At 45.4% G+C, this 20,812-nt stretch overlaps 2 protein-coding genes across 4 annotated transcripts in view; one reads left to right on the forward strand and one right to left on the reverse strand.

Moving 5' to 3' along the window:
- AREL1 (apoptosis resistant E3 ubiquitin protein ligase 1) overlaps window positions 1-14,628 on the reverse strand; it is a 41,890-nt gene extending 27,262 nt beyond the window's left edge. For 2 of the 3 annotated variants that reach the window (XR_012662286.1, XM_075103494.1), the window contains exons 1-9: window positions 14,542-14,628; window positions 9,848-10,108; window positions 8,628-8,687; window positions 7,750-7,976; window positions 5,864-6,101; window positions 4,843-5,012; window positions 4,584-4,764; window positions 3,581-3,828; window positions 349-426 (exon numbers count right to left, since the gene is read on the reverse strand). Coding sequence is in view for 2 of the 3 variants with exons in the window: in XM_075103494.1 (XP_074959595.1) it covers window positions 349-426; window positions 3,581-3,828; window positions 4,584-4,764; window positions 4,843-5,012; window positions 5,864-6,101; window positions 7,750-7,976; window positions 8,628-8,643 (1,158 nt within the window). In the remaining variant the exon portion in view is untranslated. The remainder of the gene's footprint in view (window positions 1-348; window positions 427-3,580; window positions 3,829-4,583; window positions 4,765-4,842; window positions 5,013-5,863; window positions 6,102-7,749; window positions 7,977-8,627; window positions 8,688-9,847; window positions 10,109-14,541) is intronic. The other variant, XM_075103496.1, reaches the window with a different exon arrangement.
- FCF1 (FCF1 rRNA-processing protein) lies at window positions 14,618-19,683 on the forward strand. Its single transcript, XM_075103497.1, has 8 exons — window positions 14,618-14,704; window positions 14,788-14,855; window positions 15,023-15,094; window positions 15,819-15,967; window positions 16,406-16,478; window positions 17,398-17,485; window positions 17,930-18,024; window positions 19,322-19,683. The coding sequence occupies exons 1-8, from the start codon at window positions 14,702-14,704 to the stop codon at window positions 19,368-19,370; spliced, it is 597 nt and encodes a 198-aa protein (XP_074959598.1). The 5' UTR covers window positions 14,618-14,701; the 3' UTR covers window positions 19,371-19,683.
- Window positions 19,684-20,812: the final 1,129 nt, after the last annotated feature.

Below are 20,812 nucleotides of genomic sequence, written 5' to 3' on the forward strand. Positions count from 1 at the left end.
GGAAGCTGCTTCAAACCTCACACGCTAGCCTAGGGGCTTCAGTGGATACAGTCACAGCATTGTAGCAAGGTTATGAGGAAAATAAACAAATGAAATGCCAAAGAAATCAAGATTTTTGCCTAGGATTGGGACAAAGGCTGGAAGGAGTGATGCAACTGGCTCCTATTCATAAATATTAGCAGAATTTAGACACCAAGAGGGAATTCTGAAGTCTGAATTTTAAGCAACGAGATGTTGCTCTGTGGGTGGCAGCCCTTCTCTCCAAAAGCAAAAATCAGACTGTCATTCGCAAGGACCACAAGCTAATAACATGGAGGTGCAGTGACAGCTACATGGAAAGAGGCTCACCTTTGTGCCAGGACATACTCTAAAGGTGAAAAGGCGCCATGGAATGATCTTCAGGTAGAATTCTTTCACTGAGAATTGCTGAGTAACCACAAAGAAAACAAAATGTTAAAGGTCACACATCTGTTAAGGGTTGTCCCCGAAACACAAGGCACAAGACAGATCCATAGGGCCAGTCCTCCCTCCAAACCCAGGGACACGTTTCTGCAATTTTTGGTGACATCCTCCTCCGGCACAATACATAAGCTCTACAGAACTGTAAGCAGCTCATCAGTAAGCTTTTACTGCATGCATTCACAATGCATATGGGATACCAGCATGACAGATTTTACAGCAGTAAGCCATTGTGTTCAGTAGAACGTCACCAGTCTAACTGGAAGGTAACGTTAAGCACGTTTGAGAGGCTGAATTCAGGACAAGAATGTAATGCACTGGCAAAAAGATTTCAGAAAAAGTCACACTGCCTACCAGAACTATTGCTATTACTCCCTAATTTTCACAACCATTCAAACAACTGTTAAAAAGCACTTGAAATTGTTAAATTCAGGAGACACGCAGACATCTCTTCTCAGTCTATTTCTGCCAGAACAATCAACAACTAACTGGAACTGTTGACTTCTGGAGAGCAAGCTAAGATGAAATTTTAGCATCTTTAGACAAAACACAAAGCCATTTCCCGCACAAGGCTGTTCTAGCTGCAATGACTGGAAAAAATGACAAGCAGCATTTCTACAGAAACAAATCAAACAGCAACAGCAACCCCTTAAAGAAATAACAAAATAGTAACAGTTATCTAGTGTACAGGACAGATGCTCTAGGTATATATAGAGATATCTAGGGATACAATTATGCAAGCATTGGAATTGCATTAGTATCTTTGGCACCTAAAGGGAACCTGCAACAGTACCCACTTCCGGCGATCTCCTTTACCAGGTAATGCAATAGAAAAGGGTACAGAAGTCCAGAACGAAACCCCAAGGATGAAAGGATGCTGAGCTCACAAGGACCCAGCACTCATTCCCAAAGTCAGCTCTTAGAGCTGCATGCAGCACAGATTTAGAAATCTCTAGCAACACCCTCCATCCTGTAACTGTTCTACAACCCTTTCTCTCTTTGTCAGGAAACCAATTCCTGGATTAGTCTTTGATGTTTATCACTGCGTTTTCCAGAATGCATTCAGACTGATAGAGATTAATCAGAGAATTGTAGAATACCAGGCTGGAAGGGACCTCAAGGATCATCCAGTCCAACCTTTCTCAGCAAAAGCAGTCTAGACAAGATGGCCCAGCATCCTGTTCAGCCGAATCTTAAGTGTCCAATGTTGGGGAATCCACCACTTCCCTGAGGAGATTATTCCAATGGTTGACTGTTCTCAGTGTGAAAAATTTCCCTCTTGCGTCCAATCAGAATTTCCCCAGGAGCAACTTGTACCTACTACCCCTCATTTTTCCCATGTGAATCCTTGTAAAACAGGAGTCTCCATCTTCTTTGTAGCCACCCTTTAAATACTGGAACATGGTGATCAGGTCTCCCTTAAGCCACCTTTTCTCAGTTCTCTCAGCTTTTCCTCATATGGCAGGCTTCCCAGTCCTTTGATCATCTTTGTGACCCATATCTTTTTTGCATAGTGGGGACCAAAACTGAACTCAGTATTCTAGGTGTGGCCTGACAAGCACTCAGTGAAGTGGGATGATGACTTCCTTATCTCTGCTGTTGATGCAGCCCAGCACTCTGATGCTTTTTTTTGCCACAGCAGCACAGTTCACTCGTACTGAGCTTGTTGTCTACCAGAATCCCCAGGTCCCTTTCCACAGCGCTGCTCCCCAGCAGGGTAGATCCCAGCCTGTGCCGCACTCCTGGATTACGTTTTCCTAGGTGCAAGATCTTACATCTCTCTTTGTTGAACTTCCTAAGGTTCTTGTTAGCCGACTCTTCCAGCCTATCCAGGTCTTCCTGCAGGGTGGCTCTCACTTCCAAAGTGTCCACTTCCCCATTTGGTTTTGTATCATCGGCAAATTCATCAGGGTACACTTGATCCCATTGTCCAGATCACTTATGGAGATATTAAACAGTGTTGGGTCCAACATTGATCCCTACAGGACCCCACTTGTGACAGGTTGCCAGTTTGAAAAGGACCTATCTACCCCCACTCTCCGGGTGCAGCCTGTCAGCCAGTTCCCCACCCACCACGCAGACCACTTCTCTAGACCACAATGCATCAGTTTCTCTAGGAGGAAGCTGTGGGAAACTATCAAAAGCCTTGGAGAAATCCAGGTAGACAATGTCCACTGCACACCCACATCAGCCAAGCAGGTTACTTTGTCGCAGAAGGTGATCAAGCTTGTTAAGCACGATCTGCCCCTGGTAAATCCATGCTGGCTTTTCCCAATCACATGCCTCATTTGACTTGTGATAGCCCCCAGAAGAATTAATTCCATAACATTCCCAGGTACTGAAGTAAGACTGATGGGCCTGCAATTTCCTGGATCCTCCTTTAAGCCCTTCTTGTAGAGGGAGTGACATTAGCCTTCTTCCAGTCTTCTGGGACATCCCCTGATCTCCACAACTTCTCAAAGATTATGGAAAATGGCCTCGCAACAATGTCAGCCAGCTGTCTTAACACCCTCAGTTGGATATTGCCAAAGTGAATTTAAATTTATTAGTAGATTTAGTGGAATTTTCTTTCTAGTTTCCCTGAATGCAGTAATAAGGGGTAATGGCTTCTGTTAACGTAATCTTACTATAAGAGAATCCTCAGTTTTTTACTTCCTTGAGTCCTGTTTCTTCTACTTACACATTTACACTTTGCCCTCTGACCATTTTTCCTCCCTTTTCTTTCCCCTGAAACATTCAAGAACCAGGACAAAACCAAAAAATCTGAGAAACATGTTCCTCCAAGTTCCGATCTACAGGTATCGGAAACTGAGAAAGGGAATTGCAGGTCTGATCTGACCAGAGCAAAGAAAAGGCAGACAGAATATCTAGTTAACAATCAGTGAGAAAATTCCCAGTAAGCTTTGGATGAGACCTAGACACAAGTCCTAAAACTTCAAGGAGCATTTTAATGTTATTCTTAGTCATGAGCTCCACATTTGCTGTCTAGCCTTAGGCAAACCTTTTCTTAACCAAATTTGAGGCACCTAAATCTGGAGCTAAGATACAGGGCACAAGGAAGCTCTTCAGTTGCAGTGTACTTTAAACATGCACTCAAGAGTCATGACTTTGTGATACCTACCTTAGGTGATACATAGCAGTACACTTTTTTAGGTTTCTTCACTTTCTCAGGGGTTTGGCTGTCAGAGGGAGAATCTTCATCTTCATCCTCAGTTGCAGTGGAAGGACGGCGCTGGGAGGAGCTCAGGTGCATCGGTGGAAGTTGCAACTGAGTGTTGGTATAACTAGGAGCATCGTAAAGGTAGGCTTCAAAGTAAATACTGACACCTGAGGTGGACACATTGCGTTCTACAATGTTCTTTTCGTTCTCTGAGGGAAAGAGATATAAAAGAGTTTTGTAAATCTTAATGGAGACCAGAATCAAAATGTAAAGAATCCACAGACCACCACCAAATTAGTTACTATGATTTTAAAGAAAAGGCTACGCAACCAAAGGAGAACCTGGTCAAGTGAAACTCTGATAAAGAGAACCCAGGATTGGGATGAAAAGATTTCAAGACAGCAGTTTGTCTGTCCTGGCTTCAGTGACCTGTTCATGAAAAAAGAAAAAAAACAAACCAAAGGCATACAGAACCTCTGTCTCAGAGCACCAGCCTGAGGGCATAGCCACATGACAGCCACATTGCAGACTGGCTCACTCCTGAAGAAACCAGGAATTATAAAATTGTAAAAAAGCACATAGGTTACACGCTGTATTCTTTGTCCATATGGCTTAACATACAATACATGACTGGGTTATTTATGGTATGGCTCAGATGCCAAGTACTAGCAAGCAATAAAAATTGTCTAATTTCAGAGGTAAATCTCCTCAGATAGGTGAAAACACACCTGCTTTTATCTGCTGATGGAACAAAGAGTATTAGCCTTTAGAGATCTCCCTTAGCAGCAGCAAATTAATTTACCTTCGCATTTTTAAATAAATAGGCATTCCTTGAGCAATTAAGGCTGGCTAGTCTGCTGGGAAGCCACATTTAGCTCTGCTACGCTGCGTGTGCACACTGAGTGTACAAAGCATCTTGTAAGAGGACACCTGAAGAATGAATACTGAGTAGCTCTTGACTCACCACTTAGAACAATGATGTCAAAATCACCATTGCTTATGGGCTGGTTCTGGTACGAGATGCAGGCATGGAAACACCCCCTACAGTGCAAGGTGAGTCGGAAGAACACTTCGCAAGTCTGCCGGTTGGACACCACAGACTTCTCAAACACAACATCAGAGCTTTCTTCTTCTTGAGGACCCAGCTAAACAGAAAACAAATTAATAAAGGGGGCTTTCTAAATCACCTGAAGTCAAGAAGCAAAGAATGTGGTTGCACTCACCTCATGGATGGAAAGGCTGTAATTGTGCTCATCTATCAGGGACACAGAATTGCTGGTAGGATTGTCATACTCATCCCTGGGAACTATCTGCAGAGTGTGCTGCTGCCCACAGGTCAGCACCAGAGTAGAAAAATGGCAGACAATTTTGGTTTTGGAGGGAACCACCATCCCTGAAGCAGACAACAACAGTTTAGAGTCAAACAAATTCCAAGGTGAAGCTACAAAGAGCAAAGGAAAAGCAAGTTGGGGCACAACACCCTTGAAAATGGATCAAATCTAAACCCATTCTATCCTTTACATTCAAAAAACAAAACAGCTGAGCCCTGAAATACATGGTGTGGTGCACAGGGTTTACCTTGGGTCAGAAACTTAATACTGATAAAGCAAACCCAGTTACTAGCCCTCTACAGAAAGCTCTTTCCTCCCTTTTTAACCTTCATGAACTTGCTCCCACTGCAGATACAAAGCACAAGTTGGCTGACAAGTTGGTACTTTTAATGAATATGTACATGAAATAGAAAAGGTATGGATTGGGTCAAAAAACAAAAGTATAGGAAACATTTAAAATGGATAAAAAGGAAATGTTTTTAAAGAAGCGTGTAATCAAATGTAGAAACTGCTCCAGGAGCTTAAAGGAATAGAATAGGATATTCAAAAGAGGAAAAGAGTCAAAGCATGACAGCGTTTCCAATTCGGATACAAATAACTCAATACTTCCACAAAAGCTATTCTCTGACTATTAGATGGATCATGAAGAATTTGCTACAGAATAGAGAACATAAAGGCTTATTCTGTATAGAGAATAATGGCTTATTCTGTAAGGCAGTTTCCATTTTGCCACATACTGGTAGTCACAAGTATGTTTTAATCTTGGGCCTATTACTGGGATCTACACACAGCAAGAGGAAAATGGTGACCCTTTCCCTGTCACCCACCTACTTTAGCTGGAAACACATTTACCTAACTGCCTCTGATACCTCCAAATCTACTTTGAATCATTATAGGGCCACTTAGACCTTACCTGGCTGGAACATCTTGTAGTAAGGGCTGTAGGCCACATTCAAGCCACCGAGCTTTACAGCGATCTCATATCTCCCAGCCCTGCGTACAGTGAAGGCCACTTTCACCACATTGGAATTAGGCTCCTGAAGAACTTCCTGGGTTACAGGAATATCAATTGCTAGCTCCACGTGGCAGATGTGAACTCGCAGCCCCACAGGCCGGTGAGCAGGGAAGGGTTGCCCATTTTTATAGAATAACTGCATTGGAAACAGAGAAGTCCAGATCAGCAAAAAATATGCAGTGCACAGAGGAAGAGAAAGCAAGTCGTCCTGGGGAAACCAGGGCAAGAACCCCAGCTCAACGAAGGAAAAAAAGTTAATAGCCAGCTCTGTCATACAGGCTGTGTCCTCCCAAGTGAACAGGCCACAAGTGGGCATTGAACAACTTCATTCTCTTTTGTGCTGGGGTTCAAAAGAGTGCCCTGTGGAGAACATGCCTCTAGGCATTTCTTCTCTGCACTGTTAGTGCGGTATCGGAACAGAAGCCAAGAGAACCCACTACCAAAAGGAAAAAAAGCAAAGTTACATCCTTTCAGAGAAAAAAAGGCAGATCTTGTCCATTCGTACTGCTAAGCTCTGGAAAAGTCCTCCCCAATTTGTTATAGAAAACCAGTGTGGAGAAGATGCTGACCTAAGGAGCTGACCCAGTCTGTATTAATAAGAAGCATCAGCATGAAAACGTGTTAGATAAAATCACAGGCAGCTCAATCACAGAAGTGATCTGCCGGACAATTTCAAAAGGTAACATACCTCAACTGGTACTTCCTTACAAGGAAAGAATTACACCTTGAAACTCTACGTGCATGGCTCTTGAAGAGCCAGCAGCTTGTGGGCCAGACCCTGCCTTTCATCTGCAATCAGCTTGAAGTCATCAGAAGGTTACGATTATTCCCTGTTTCTAAATAAAGGAGGGTGTGGGGCCTGAAGTAGTACATATCATGACTGTCGGAGAAACCAGTGCATGAAACAGCTACTGCTGATGAATAAAGGGCTAAGCAAATGGGAGACAAGCGGGCACATTGCTGGAGCTGCCATGAGAGAGAATCAGTACGATGAAGGGAATAAATTTAAAAGCAGGAACAGAACATGTCCCTTTCCCCTCAGCCCTTTTTCACTGCCTACCCCAGAGTTAGAACTCCTCGGTCACCCTCAAGCAGAAGGGTTTTCCTCACCTTCCTGAGACGGATGGGTTGGCAACCTAGCTGAACCTTTATTCTTATTTTGATACCGTTCTGGGTGGGGAAGGTAGGCACATGGCCTAGCAAAACCTGTTCAAACTTTTTCCACATAGCTCCAAACTCTCAGTGTTTAGGCCCCTCACCCATCTTATCTGTATACTTGTCTCATTCCCCTAGACTTTGCCTTTTGGGATCAGAGGGAAACAAGAGTCTTTGGCAGGCTTTTTCAAGTCAGAGCGAGTAACACTCAATTTGGAGGAATGGGGTGCAGCCATGAAGCTTTCCAGCTCTTGGGTGGGTAAAATGCCCACTCCCACACCCTCAACTTCAGATGCACAACCAAAAGACAGCACCAAGTCCGGTGAAGGCAAGGCTCAGTCCACTCACTTCCCAGTAAAGGAAGCAGTAGATAGGACAAGCCTGGTCTCCTCTGGCTCTGCAGAGGATTCTAAAGAGAGGGAGGTAAGATTTTAAGAGTGAAAACCTCAGATATGCACTTACAGAGTTCTGCAACAGAGTTACATAGGGCAGAAGACATAAACAGATAGCTTTCCTACACCTAAGTTACATCCAGCTTGGCCCCAACAAAAAACATCTGAAGAGCCCATCCCTAACTCAGACCTCTGTTCCTGCCCCAAAGCTGCATGGAAACAGAAATATTCCCTTACATGCACTCGGAAGGCCATGCTATGGCCCACCTCATAGGGGTCCTTCCAATCCCAGGAGATTTTGCAGGACCGGGGATCCAGGTAGTTGCCTCGCACGTAGTCATAAATAGTTCGCTCCCCTCGGCGTTCCCGGTCCTCATGCTGAAGGAAGCTGACTATACGTGCGGCAAGTTCAAAGAGGAACTTAATGGTGAAGAAGAAAGCTACCACAGACACTGTGATCCCACCTGCAGCAAGGAGAGAACAAAAGGTAGTTGCAGCAGCACGGCTGAGTCAGGCATCAAAATCTCCTCTGCATCAGCCCAAGATGCCTTTTATTAATGACATTCTACTCAACTGCAAATTAGGTGGTGAAGGCAGAAGCTGTTGTGCGAACATTTATGGTTTGTGTTCTGCTACAAGTAAGGTTAGAGAATAACAAGTCTCTTAAAACTCTGCAAATGACTGCAAACAGAGGAAATAGGTAAAGGTGGTACAGAGTGTCAGGTATGACTAGCAGACATCCCAACAGAAGCATGGAATTCCGTTTGAGGTGCAAATTAGAGCTACAGAGATTCCTTTAAGGGAAACAGTCATATAACCACACAACCCCTGCACATCACATTAAGACTAGATTAAGAAGCATCACAAAGGCAACAACCCTGCACTAGTCCTTGAAAGAAAAAGGGGATGGCTTAGGAATGAAGTCAGTGGAAGGACTTTAGGAACAAGAAGAATGGTGGAGAGGCAAGTTTGCCAGGTGGCACAGTGTGGGCTGACAGTAACTTCATGTTTGTTAGGTAGACTCTAAACTAACATGAAAGCAGAAGCTTTCAGGAAACCCTTCTAAAGCCTATGGAAAGGTCAAAAAATACAGTGGCAGCCTCTCCTTCACTTACCAATAATGTAAAACATCAGGTCCCTTCGGTGAGACACACAGCCAAGGATCACAGCTGCATCTAGAACACAAAATAGGCCAAGTCCAGTCCAATGACTCTTCCTCATACACACTGGCCTAAATGTAATCTATGATTGCTCAAATACCTATCAATCATCTGTCTTCATCTCCAAAGACATCCCTAAAGCATCATTCCATTAAACTGTGAAATACGTAAACAGCACAGCATGCTACAAGGAACAGTTCTCCCTCCATCACAGATTCACATTCAGATTCAAGATGTAAAAGAGGGACAACATATTATCCTCAGAAACAAGTGACAGCAGGCTCTGGGTACTGCAAGGAGCAGCTACATTTTGCAGGATCACCAACTTCGACAGCAGCGGCCAAAAGCCACTCATCTAAACTCTCACACCTACTTGCTTCTGCAAGTCACAAGGTTAACTTCTAGTCCACCATGAAAGCACATCACAGAGCCACCACCAAAATGGACACAAGCTGACCCTCAACCAGCAACCTTGGAAGAAAAAGCCATGGAATAACAGGGTTGTGGACAAGACAATCCCCATTTGTTCAGAACAAACAAAATCTTTCTACGGTACAGCTGAATCCATTTTCTGAATGCAACTGGAAAACAGTCTATCTGTATTTTCCTACTCACTCTGTAAAGTGGAGCCTCTCCCCTGAAACTCTCGCTGATCAACACACAAGCTAAACCTTTGTTTTTGTACGCTATTAAGATTACAGCAATTTTTAGAGACACCAATCTAGAATCAAGTTCTCACTGAGGGGAGTGCTCAACAAACATGTAGTAAAAAGACCACATCCAGAACAACAACATGCAGTTTGGTTGACAAGACACAGCTGACAGATGGAACAAGAGCAGCAGCAAGGAACACGTGTGACAATTAGACAAACAATTTGGCATACACTAATGCATACAATATAGCTCACCGTGTCACCATTCAGTTAGTGAGAAGTTACATTGTGCATACTTTTTGCTTTGTTTTTTTTGTTGTTGGTGGTGTTTTTTTTTTAAACAAACACAAAAGGAGAGTTACCTGTCAGTCATCTCCACAGCAGCAGCAACGAACATCAGCAGGCAGAAAGCTTAAATGAGACATTTTCCCCCAGCAATAGCCATGATTTTCCAGCCCAGCAAATCCCCTTCGCTGGCCTCTACAGGTATTCCATCCCTCCAACTAAAGAGCAATCACATACCTTTACACAAGTGCCCATGTTCTAAAAGCCAAAAGGTGGGTACCCATTCTTCAGCATCCTTCCTCTTTGTGCCCAACACTGGGGCAAATGTCAGCGAGAAGAGGCCATAGAGAAGATTATTAAAGAAAGAGAAACTCCTGGAACTTGCATCATAGAATCACTGCTGAAAGGTGAGGACCTGAGCACAGCAAATTCGTCCCCTTTGTTGAAACGGGTTGTCTTGCAGTGGTGGTCCCTGTAGCCTGTTGTTTGCTAGCTTCCCTGGAAAAGGAAGAAAAGGAGAGAGAAAATTAGATTCTTCCATTGGTGTGGACCAATCTCACATGTAGAAACATGTGAGAGGTGTAAGATGTGAGAGTACCACTAGACATCAAACCCATAGGAGAGGTGCTATAAAGGCATCACAGTTGATGAGGTGCAAGGCTTCACCACATTCTCAACCTCCACCTGTCACAATCTCATTTCATTTTATGACCCCCTGAAAGTAGCAGGTCCAAGATGGAACAAAACACATCCTGCCTCCACAGGTTTCATCAGGGTCATGCATTTCATGGAGCAGCCAAGAACCTGCGTGCTATTCATGAGAACTGCTAAGGATCAGGTATCACTTCAAGCCTTCACACCCCACAAAATGCCATGTACTATTCTTAAACTGATTTTGACCAGATCTAGAGGGCTATTTATAGTCAAACCTAAAACAAAAAAGTCTTTGAAAGTTCTTGGGCCCTAAAACAAACTATATAATTTTTTTTACTACTGCTGGCTTAGGTGTTCAGGAAACCAGTATCCTCATAAGACATTTCAGTTTCAGCAGCACTATACACTAAATTACAGTTTACTGTCAGGATTGAGTTTAAAAAAAACAAAACAACAAAAACCAACAAATCTAACAGCAAGGATTGATGCAGCCCACAAAGACCAGGATATATGCCAGAAGAAAAGCCACAGAGCCCACACAGTCAGTAGCTACTCATTCAGAACACAGATTACATAAAGGAGTGAGAATAATATGACCAGACCCAGGCTCACCACAACAGCTGTCTGTAAAGAGAGCCACCTCTTCTGCAAATATAAGTGATGTGCTCCTCCTGCCTGCCATACCACCGCCTCAGCTGCCACTTCCTCCTTACTCCTCCCTCATCTACCTTCCTCTTCAGATGTCTCCTATTTTCCACTATTCCATTAAGCATACAGATCTGGCTGCCTTTGCCATTTCCACTAAGCTTTCTACCTCATACAAAAACCAAGAGGTAAGTCTGTGCAGAGCTCTCTGATTGTGCTGCAGAAGCAGCCAGACTCTTGCTGTCTTTTCCTCCCTCACATCTCAAGGAAAATCCCACCCACTCAGCTATTTTCTTCTTTCCTCTACCTGAGTGAACAATGTTGCCGTCCCCAGGGCACAGGTTCTCATTTGCCTCCTAGATGAAGCTTCATGTTTCTTAACTCACATCTCTGTGCATTAAGAATCACAGACCTAGCAATTTCCTTGATATTTTAGTCCTTTCATAGTACATATCCAAGACGTCATTGAAGCGTATGGTCCTTAATGCCCACTTGTCTATGCTACAAATGTCTGGTTGAAACTCTGCTCCAGCTTGGCCTGGCTGTGGAAGATGTATGGCTCTTCCTCACACAGCTGAGGAATTTCACAGAAACTTATCAATGTTTAGGAATGTATGAGATCTCCCTCTGGCATCTCACAGAACCAGTCTCTTCATGTCACCAAAAAAAATATCAACACAAAACTGCCACCATGGGGTCATCTACCCGAGTTATTTCTGCCTCAGTCTGGACCTCCTTCCTTTCTGTAAAGCATACCACAAGCCTCACAGCCTCTCTCTAGAGCATAAAAAGAGAAAGACGCATCATTTCAACTACAAGAGATTTTAAGTCAACTGAAGCCTCAGTCTCTCGATCTGGGTTGCAGAATTTCAGAGCTTGGTGGACACAGGGAATTAGTCATCTCCCTCAAACACCACGGCAACTTGTTTCATTATCTCTACATGAAGTGGTAAACAAGACACCAAGTCAGGTGGCTACACCAGAGATGAAGTGGCTGTCATACAATCAACTCTAGCATACATACTTCCAGCAGCTTTAAGGATGCTCTTGCAGCTGGGATACATCAGGGTAAAGAACCTAGTTGCAAGTAGCTTGTATCCAAGATATGTTGCCACTCACTTATCAGAGTGCAGATCTAAATTAGAACAGTATCTGTGCTAAAAACTGCCAGCTAATAACCTGGGAATCAAATTCTGAAAATCAGCAATATAAGGTGCCATTGTAGCTCCACTGGGAAAAAAAAAAAATGCTGAATTGTCCTAAAGGTCTTCATGATTTTGATCCAAGGACAGAGCAAGCAACGATCGCCTGCCATCTGCAGGGAAAATGGAGATTTGGAAAGCTTCACCTTGGTTTGACTCAAGGAGAAGTACTCACATCATCTGGATAGGCAGCATGGAATCATAATAAATTATATTAGTGCCATTACTTTTCTCAAGTCAGCAAGGAAAGAAAGGCAAGTAACAGGAATGCATTTTATTTGTATTACTGTTGCTGTGAAGCCAGAAGAACACAAGCCAAAGCTCCAGAAGGAAGCACAAGCGTAGCTGCACATACAAAAGGAATCATACTTCAGTGATGCCATATTCATGTGGCTACAGCTACAAAGGCAGCTGGGGCCAGGCTATACAGAGCTGATTTACTGAGGTCCTAGGAAATCTGTTGTGCCTCTTGCTTTTTTGGTACGCTGATAAATTTAACTTCCTTTCTTCTCTCTCCTGACAAGCTCCAAAATGAAGAACAAAGATAGGTTTAAAGCCTTTCTGCAGGTTGATGCTACTTCATCCAACCCAGATGAAAGAACCCTTCATCTCCGAGCAGAACGTCCTCTCGCTCCATGCGCGCTAATGCCCACCACCAACAGCCAGTGCGCCTCTTGCCACACACAAGACGACAGTTCTCCTCTGAGTGAAAAGGCACAGTATCTTCTCACACTAAGTAAAGCATGCACAAACCAACAAACAGAAATGCTCGTGGGAACGTAACTTTAAAACACACCCACAGAAGTCTGAAGAGTCAGCTCAAAAGGCACTGGGCGGGCTCCAGTATCAGCTCTCAAGGACAAAAGCCACATCAATGGCCAGAGTCCACACAAAACAGTCATTCTCCTGTCAGGACTGGAATCTATCATACACATTTACATACCAGCCAAATAAAATAGCGACAACAGGAAGAAAAAAAACCAACCATGGGAGACCTCTGCCAACTGCCTAAATCTAGGGACATTTCATCACAACCAAACCATCACCAGGGCTGTGAGCTCCCCCTGTCCTCCTCAAATATGGTGAGCCAGATGGCAAGTTTCATGCGGGCCTCATCTCAACAGCTGATCTGGTTCCCAAGCCAGAACAACATCCAGCCACTTGCCACCCCACACAGCCACAGGAGGAGCAGACTGCCCCCTTCCTCCTTGATTATTTCCTTCACCCAAACCACTCAGGTCACCTAAGCAGCACCAGGGGAGCTCCAGCAACTGCATCTCCTCAACCAACAATTAAGCCCAGTACAATCACCCAGGTGGGAAGCTCAGCCATGGTCTCCCTAATGAACTCAATTCTCCTTTCAGTCTAACTTTCTTCCTCATTGTTGGACCCTCAGTCACAGTCTTACTTCAGGAAGAAACTCGCTGTCAACGCAGGACCTCTTTGGCTAGGCAGCTGCTTTTTCTGACCAGCACACCAGATAAAACTGATTGCATTTGGAAGATACCAACAGCTACAAGTTCCCACTAATCCTGTAAGTTTGCATGTGAAAGATAACAACAAGGAGGCCTATCCCTCACCCTGCCCTGCACAGGGCGCTAGAAACCAAGTGCCCGGGACTTGTCCAAGACCTCAGAGAATGTTTCCTTACATGTACAGAAAAGGTGCTTTGAGTCAGCCGACACCACTGTGGCTGCAGAAAGCACAGCTGAGATTTACACTCATTTGCCAGGACTTCAGGTCACAGCCGTCAGTAAGAACTACAGATATCAACAACCCGCTGCTTTTCATAAAGAAGTTCAGGAGCTAAAGCGCAGCAAGGCCAGCATTACATTAATTCTTCAAACCACACCAGCCCAACAAAGATTAAGAAAGGGGGCAGACGACCTCCATGACCTCCCATCTCCGCAGAGAATGAGGAGGGAAGGATGGCAGTCGAGATGCCGCGGACCACCCTCCAGCCCGCAACAGCGGCGCCACCAGACCCCGCGGCCGCCCCGCAGGCGCCGGCCCCCACCCCACCCGGTGCGTCGCCCATGGAGCCCCCCCCGGCAGCGCCCCGCAAAGGGCACGGCTAAACCGAACGGGAACGCCGGGGGCCGCCACGATCCCTGCCGCGGGGCAGGCAGAGCCCGCCCTTCCAGCGCACCGGGACCACCGGCCCCGCCGCGGGCCCCCCGGGGCAGCCCCCTGCCGCCGACAGAGCGGGGACCCCCGCCGCGGCAGCACCGGGCCTGCCGGGGGCGGCGGCGGACCCACCCGACCCACGTCCCTCCCGCTGCCACCCGCCGCCGGGCCGGGCCGGACTGGGTCCCCAGCCCGGGGCGACGCCTGAGCACGGGAGCGGCCGGGCCACAACTCGCTCGCCCCGGGAGCCCCCACCCTCCACCCCCTCCTCGAGGCGCGGAAGAGGGCGGGGAGTGCCATTACGGAGAGCTCTGGCGGCGGCGACGGGCCCGCTCCTGCGCGCGACGAGCGCGGGCTCCCACTGCCCGGTGCTGGCAATCGGAAGTGACGCCACCCCCAGGCCCTCCCGGCGGGGCGGGGCACAGTGACGCGTCATGGTGGCACAGGAAGTACCCGCGGCAGCATGGTGAGCAGGGTGCGGGCAGTGTCTCTGTTTCTCCCTCTCCCTTCCCCGCTCCTCACCGCGGGTGCATGCTCTTCTCTCTGCAGGGGAAGCAGAAGAAGGCGCGCAAGTACGCGGTCATGAAGCGGATGATCAGTCTCCGGGACCAGCGCATGTGAGTGTGGCCGTGGCTGGGCCCGGTCCCCGGCGGGGCCCTGCAGCCGGCCCCCCCCGCGTCCCGCTCGGGGCGGGAGGGGGTCCCGGCGCAGCCCCAGGCCCCTCCGTCGCGGGCCGCCCTTCCCGGTGTCCTGTCCCCCCAGCAGTGCCTGTGTTCCCTTTCAGTAACGCGAAGGACCGGGCGAAAGTCCCTGAGAAGAAGAAGGAGGACCCGAGCGCCATCAAGGAGCGGGAGGTGTAAGTGCTGTTGAAGCGTTGCGGGGGGCGGGCCGGCGGGCCGCGCTGTGGGCTGCAATCCGGGACGCTTGTCGGCAAAGGTGTCCGGGTAGGAAACGGTGCCCCAAACCGAGGGAGAGGGCTTAGGAGATGGCAGGAGCCCTGACGGTCATCCTCCCGCGCTGCCTTGAGTTGTTTCACAGAATCATAGCTGGCCTGAGTTGGAAGGGACCTTTAGAGGTCGTCTAGTTCAACCCCCTGCAGTGAGCAGGGACATCTTCAAGTAGATCAGGTTGCTTAGAGCCCCATCCAACCTGACCTCGAATTTTTCCAGGGATGGGGCATCTACCACCTCTCTGGGCAACCTGGGCCAGTGTTTCACCACCCTCAGTTTAAAATTTTTCCTTACATCCAGTCTAAATCTGCCCTCCTTTAGTTCAAAACCATTACCCCATGTCCTGTCACAACACGCCTTGCTGAAGAGATTGCTCCCCCATCTTTCCTATAGTTCCCCTTTAAGTACTGAAGGTCCGCAATAAGGTCTCATCAGAGCCTTCTTTTCTGCAGGCTGAACAACCCCAACTCTCTCAGCCAGTCCTTGTAGGAGAGGCATTCCATCCCTCTGATCATTTTTGTGGCCCTCCTTGTTTCTGCTTATTACCCTTCCTTCATTCTGTGCAAGTTGTAGTATTGGATATGTTGTTAATTACAATTAACTGATTTGAATTCTTTGTCTTCCTGGCAGTCCCCAGCATCCCTCTTGTTTGTTCTTCCAGTATAACACACAGCTGGGCCCCCCTTACCACATCCTCGTCGATACTAACTTCATCAACTTCTCCATCAAGGCCAAGCTGGACCTAGTGCAGTCAATGATGGACTGCCTCTATGCCAAGTGTGAGTGTCTGCATCACCTGCAGCTTCTTCTGGACCACATGGTGGCACAGTGCGCTTGTGTCGTGCTTTATCAGCCTCATATCAATAGCTGAGGGTAACAGAAATCTTGAAAAAATATATATGCTGATATATGCTGTAATCATGGAGCTTATTGTTCATGGCTGTGGTGGCCCTGGAACTGTCTTTGATTTAGTCAAACAACGGCCTTAAATGCTAATGTCAACAAAGGTAAAGCATTTTTAACTTAAAAATCTAAACTTACCATGGCACGGTCACACTCTGGCTCTACACCTTATCACTTTGCAACCTTCTCATAAGTTTAAAACTGTAGTAATAGGTTACAGAATGCCGTGATTGTTAACTGTTCTGTGGACAGTACTGTAAGGGTCTGTAAAGGAACACTGGTTGGCTTTAATACAGGCCTTTTTTTGCTTGTAGGTATTCCATGTATCACAGATTGTGTAATGGGTGAAATTGAGAAGTTAGGACAGAAGTACCGTGTGGCTTTAAGGTAGGTGCAGGGTGTTCTCTGTTTCTAGAACTTAACGTTTTAATATAAATAAATGAAAAGCACTTTCCATGATGGTGCTCTTGCACTAGAGGGTGGTTAGGTTGTTGTAGGGTCCCAAACTTGGTTTTGTTTCTCTGACTGTATCAGAGAGAGATATCAGTACAATGGCTTAAGTTTTAGATTCTTTTTTTTTAAACTAAATGCTGAGTACACAATACTGATCTGTAAATCTTTTTTTCCCCTAAGACTTTCAGAAAAATACTTCCTTCTCTTTCTCAAAATATATATAATGCATTTTTTAAATTATAGAAATTTCTAAAAATAAAGAAAGAAATGAGCCAAGTCTTATGGAACCTCATGTTATTCCTGTAGGAGTAGGTAGCACATACAGATAATCTAGAGCCAAGTTATTGTGTGATCTGTACAAAACTTGTCCAATGTAGTTCATGCTCTCCAGGTGTACCAGGCAGGTGTATTGTTCTTTACTTTTTATTTTGTCCTGTTGTGTTGTAAAATATCCACGTGTATCCCCTCAACAGCTTTGATATTCCTTTTAAGAGAGGAGGCGAGGTGTTCCTGTATGCATGGTACAAAAGATTAGATACTAGAAGAAGTTCTAGTTCCTCACACCGATAACGTGTTTCAAATGACTTTGTTAGGCAGGAGCCTAACATTGTGGGGATCTCGAACCCAACTAACAAATACTAAGAGATATTTAACCTATAATAATTAGCCAGACAAATTGCATTCTTTCTTTGCTCCTTATTTGACTGTTGTGTACCATTTGCTCCATCCCTTCAGCCCTTGTTTTGAGAATAACATACTGCGTATCATAGAAAGGGGTCTTGCTGCTCCTCTCTACTGTGTTACTGTACACTCTGCTCTGACTGCTGTGATGCTGCCTTACGTGTCCCCACAGAATTGCCAAGGACCCTCGGTTTGAACGCTTGCCATGTATGCACAAAGGAACCTATGCAGATGACTGCTTGGTACAGAGGGTCACTCAGGTACTTCTTTCTGAAATTTTCTGTACTGTGCTAACATAGTAAAAATTCCTGAAGTCTTCTAGGTACTGATGACTTAAATTTCCTACAGAATAACTGTAAAATCTCACTAAGGGGCAGTTTCAGTCCCTAGCACAACTTTGTTTCAAGCAAGGTATAGTTCCCTGAGTGTTCCTGACATATATGACAGCATCAAGGACCACTTAGGATGGGAAAGCTGTCAGATGGGAAGGCTCGGCAGACTTTGGATGCTTCTATGAGTCTATTTTGATGAGCGTGAGGAAGGTACTAGGCTGCTGTGGAGTTCTGTACAAGTCCTAGTAATGCCTTGCCAAGGACTCATAGGCCTCTTCTCTTAAATGAGCTCACCGAATAGAAGCTTCTGCTCAGCTTTGTGTCCTGTCTGGGCTCGCTGGTGTCCAAGCTGACTCAACTCTTTTTTTGCAGCACAAATGTTACATTGTGGCCACAGTGGATAAAGAGCTCAAGCGGAGAATACGAAAAATCCCAGGAGTGCCTATAATGTATATTTCCAGACACAGGTAAGGGACCTCTGACAGGGAGGAATGCTGCCTGGCAGAATCCTTGTCTGACAGGGACTGTGTCACCATGTGCTTCTCTCCTGCGTTGTCTATAGCGCAGGTTGCAGTAAAGGGCCCAGTGTTTGCACAAAAGTAGAAGTGCAGCTCCTGCTGGGAAGAGACTGGTCGCAGACCCACTGTTATTGCAGTCTACATGTTCACTTGCTTTTACCTGGAACACTAGTGTCCTTGAGGCCAGTGCTTCCGTAGATCAGTTTTGCTTACCAGCAGCACCGACAGCAGGACTACCATGTAAATGCATTCTACAGGTTCTTGAGGAAAAGAACCATTCCTGTTCCATATTTTATGTGGTAGCTTTGTGTACCCTCAGCTAAGAGACTGCATTTGCTTCTTAGATAAAAACCAAACCAATTCAGAAGAATGCTAATGCGGCAATTTCAATGCAACAGATTTTTCTAGTATCTACAAGTACTGGCTCACTTTTTTTTTGATATGCAATAGGGCTAGTGATCTACTGCAAAAGTGTTTGCTTAAATTAGTTTTCTGTTCCTTCTAAAGCACTCATAAAGCCTAGACTAAGAAGACTTTACTCACCCTTTTTTGTCATGTCCAGTGTTTTAATATTTCTTCTACATAATATACAGCCCAGAAGATTTATCATGCGTAGAACCTCTGCCAAATTGTTTCACAGTATGGTAGATATGTCTGATGGCATGGTAAGGAGAGAAGTCAGGATGTGGAGAGAAAAGGGCCAAAGTCTTCAGATGGGATGGGTTAGATACTGGAGGAGGCAGTTGTGCTAGCAGTGGAGACAAGTCTAGTAATATGCACACAGAGCAGTATGTCAGAAATGAGGAGGTTGATTGCTATAAATATCACAGTCTTAACTGATCTATAGTAAGAACATGGCTCTGAAGACTTTTCTTTCAAAACATCTTTGCGCCTTATTCAACTGTGGCCATGAATCATAAGTTGAGTGGCCAAAATTTTATTCTCCATGGTGGTCTGCTCTTAAATCCTAAGTCAGATCTTACAAAACCACCATTTTTTTTTCCTTCTCTGGAGATGGTGAATTTTTGAGATGCCCAATTTCTGAGTTTGAGGTGAAGGATAACAGCAACCTTATGAAGGCTTTTCCATTTCAGAAGTAATATTTTTCTTTCTGGGGATCTGAGCTGCAGATAGAAATGCAACAAAGCTTTTTGCTGTCCCATCTGCCTGTAAGCCTGTTGCTGCATGGGGAGGAGAGCAACACAGAGTATGTTGTCTTCATAGGTTTTCCCTCTTTCTTTCTCAGGTACAATATTGAGAGGATGCCAGATGATTATGGAGCTCCTCGATTCTAACCTGTCCAGCCAAGCTATCAATGCCAGGACTCTTAGCCAGGATAAGGGTCCTTCTGGTTTCAACCCTCCTCCTTTCTTTTTTGCTGGGATCCTGCTCATAGGACTGTGGGTGACATCAGACTGACTTCATAGCCTTGATCATCTAAGAAAAATCTACTTGGAAGAGTCTGTTTTTATTCATCCTTATTCTGATTACCTATAGCTGGGAGAAGCATGTGGGAAAGAGAGGATGGCAGTGCCCAGAATATGCCTAACTCCCTTTTCATTGGGGTCATTGGATTTCAGCATTCTGAATTAAATATTGGTGATGCAACTCTGGCTGAGAATGAAACCACAGAAATTTTAGAAGTTTATTATTGCTGCACTGCAGCAGGACAAATATTCCTCTGGGAAGCTCCCTCACACCTGTCCCATAAGCAAATTGGAATCTGCATCCTGAGAAAAAGTCATCAAATCTGCACCAGTTGGTGTGCCTTCTCTGGACCAGTGGTCTGGAAGATTTTAATTCAGAATTCATGGGCTTTTATTCAACTGTACCACAAATGAAGTTGGGTCAAGTGTGCTGCTCAGATTCCCATGTCTGTGCTGGGCTAGCTGGCAGCTCAGTCCTTTTACTTCTATGCCGAGTGATGGCAGGAGGGCAGGGTTGGGTCAGGACAGACCTTTCCCTCTAGTTTGATTGGCACCTATGCACCTCAAAGCTTTATCCCTTCTGTTAAGTGTCAGGGAAGAGGAGGAAGGTATCAGACTTTGACAGGAAGGTGTCAAACTGTGAAAGGTACTAATGTGGGCTGAGAGCAGAGTGGGTGGGGGGGATTGGAGCAATGGCTGCAGATCAAGGGAGTCTCACAGAGACCTGCAGCACTTCCTGCAGGGAAGGAAGTGATCAGAAGAGGGAAGGAAAAGAGGTGGTTAAGCCACATGGAAGAAGTGTAGCAGAAGAAATCTTTCAAAGCTGTAACTCTGCATTCCCATATCTTCTCCATTACTCTCTAATTTTTAGGAATATAATTTGCTGTTCTGCTATCCGCTCTGTGGTGAGGAGAACTGTCTTAAGACTGAGGTGAGAGACAGTATGAGGGTCACCTGGGGCCAACATGTTGTTGTGTGCTTCCTGGCAAAAATGCTGGAGTTGCATAGCCCCTTCCAAGCTATCACAATTGAAGTTGATCTCCACCTCCAGCAAGGAAGAGGGTAGCCAACAACCCTGAGATTTTACACTCTGTTTATGATTGTACATTTAAAAAATAATTTCCTTAGTTTTCTTCTCTTGATCCAAGTCACGTTTCTTTAAGCTAAATCTTTAAGTATTGTCATGACCACTTGAAGACCATGTTTAGTCAAATGAGGACTAAGAAACTGTTGTAGGATTAGATCTGTGTGACTTGGTTTTCAGAATAAATCTAGTTTTGAAAGACTTCAAGTACAGAGTTAACTAGAAT

This window comes from Phalacrocorax aristotelis, chromosome 9 (genome assembly GCF_949628215.1).
Source record: "Phalacrocorax aristotelis chromosome 9, bGulAri2.1, whole genome shotgun sequence".
Lineage (NCBI taxonomy): Eukaryota > Metazoa > Chordata > Aves > Suliformes > Phalacrocoracidae > Phalacrocorax > Phalacrocorax aristotelis.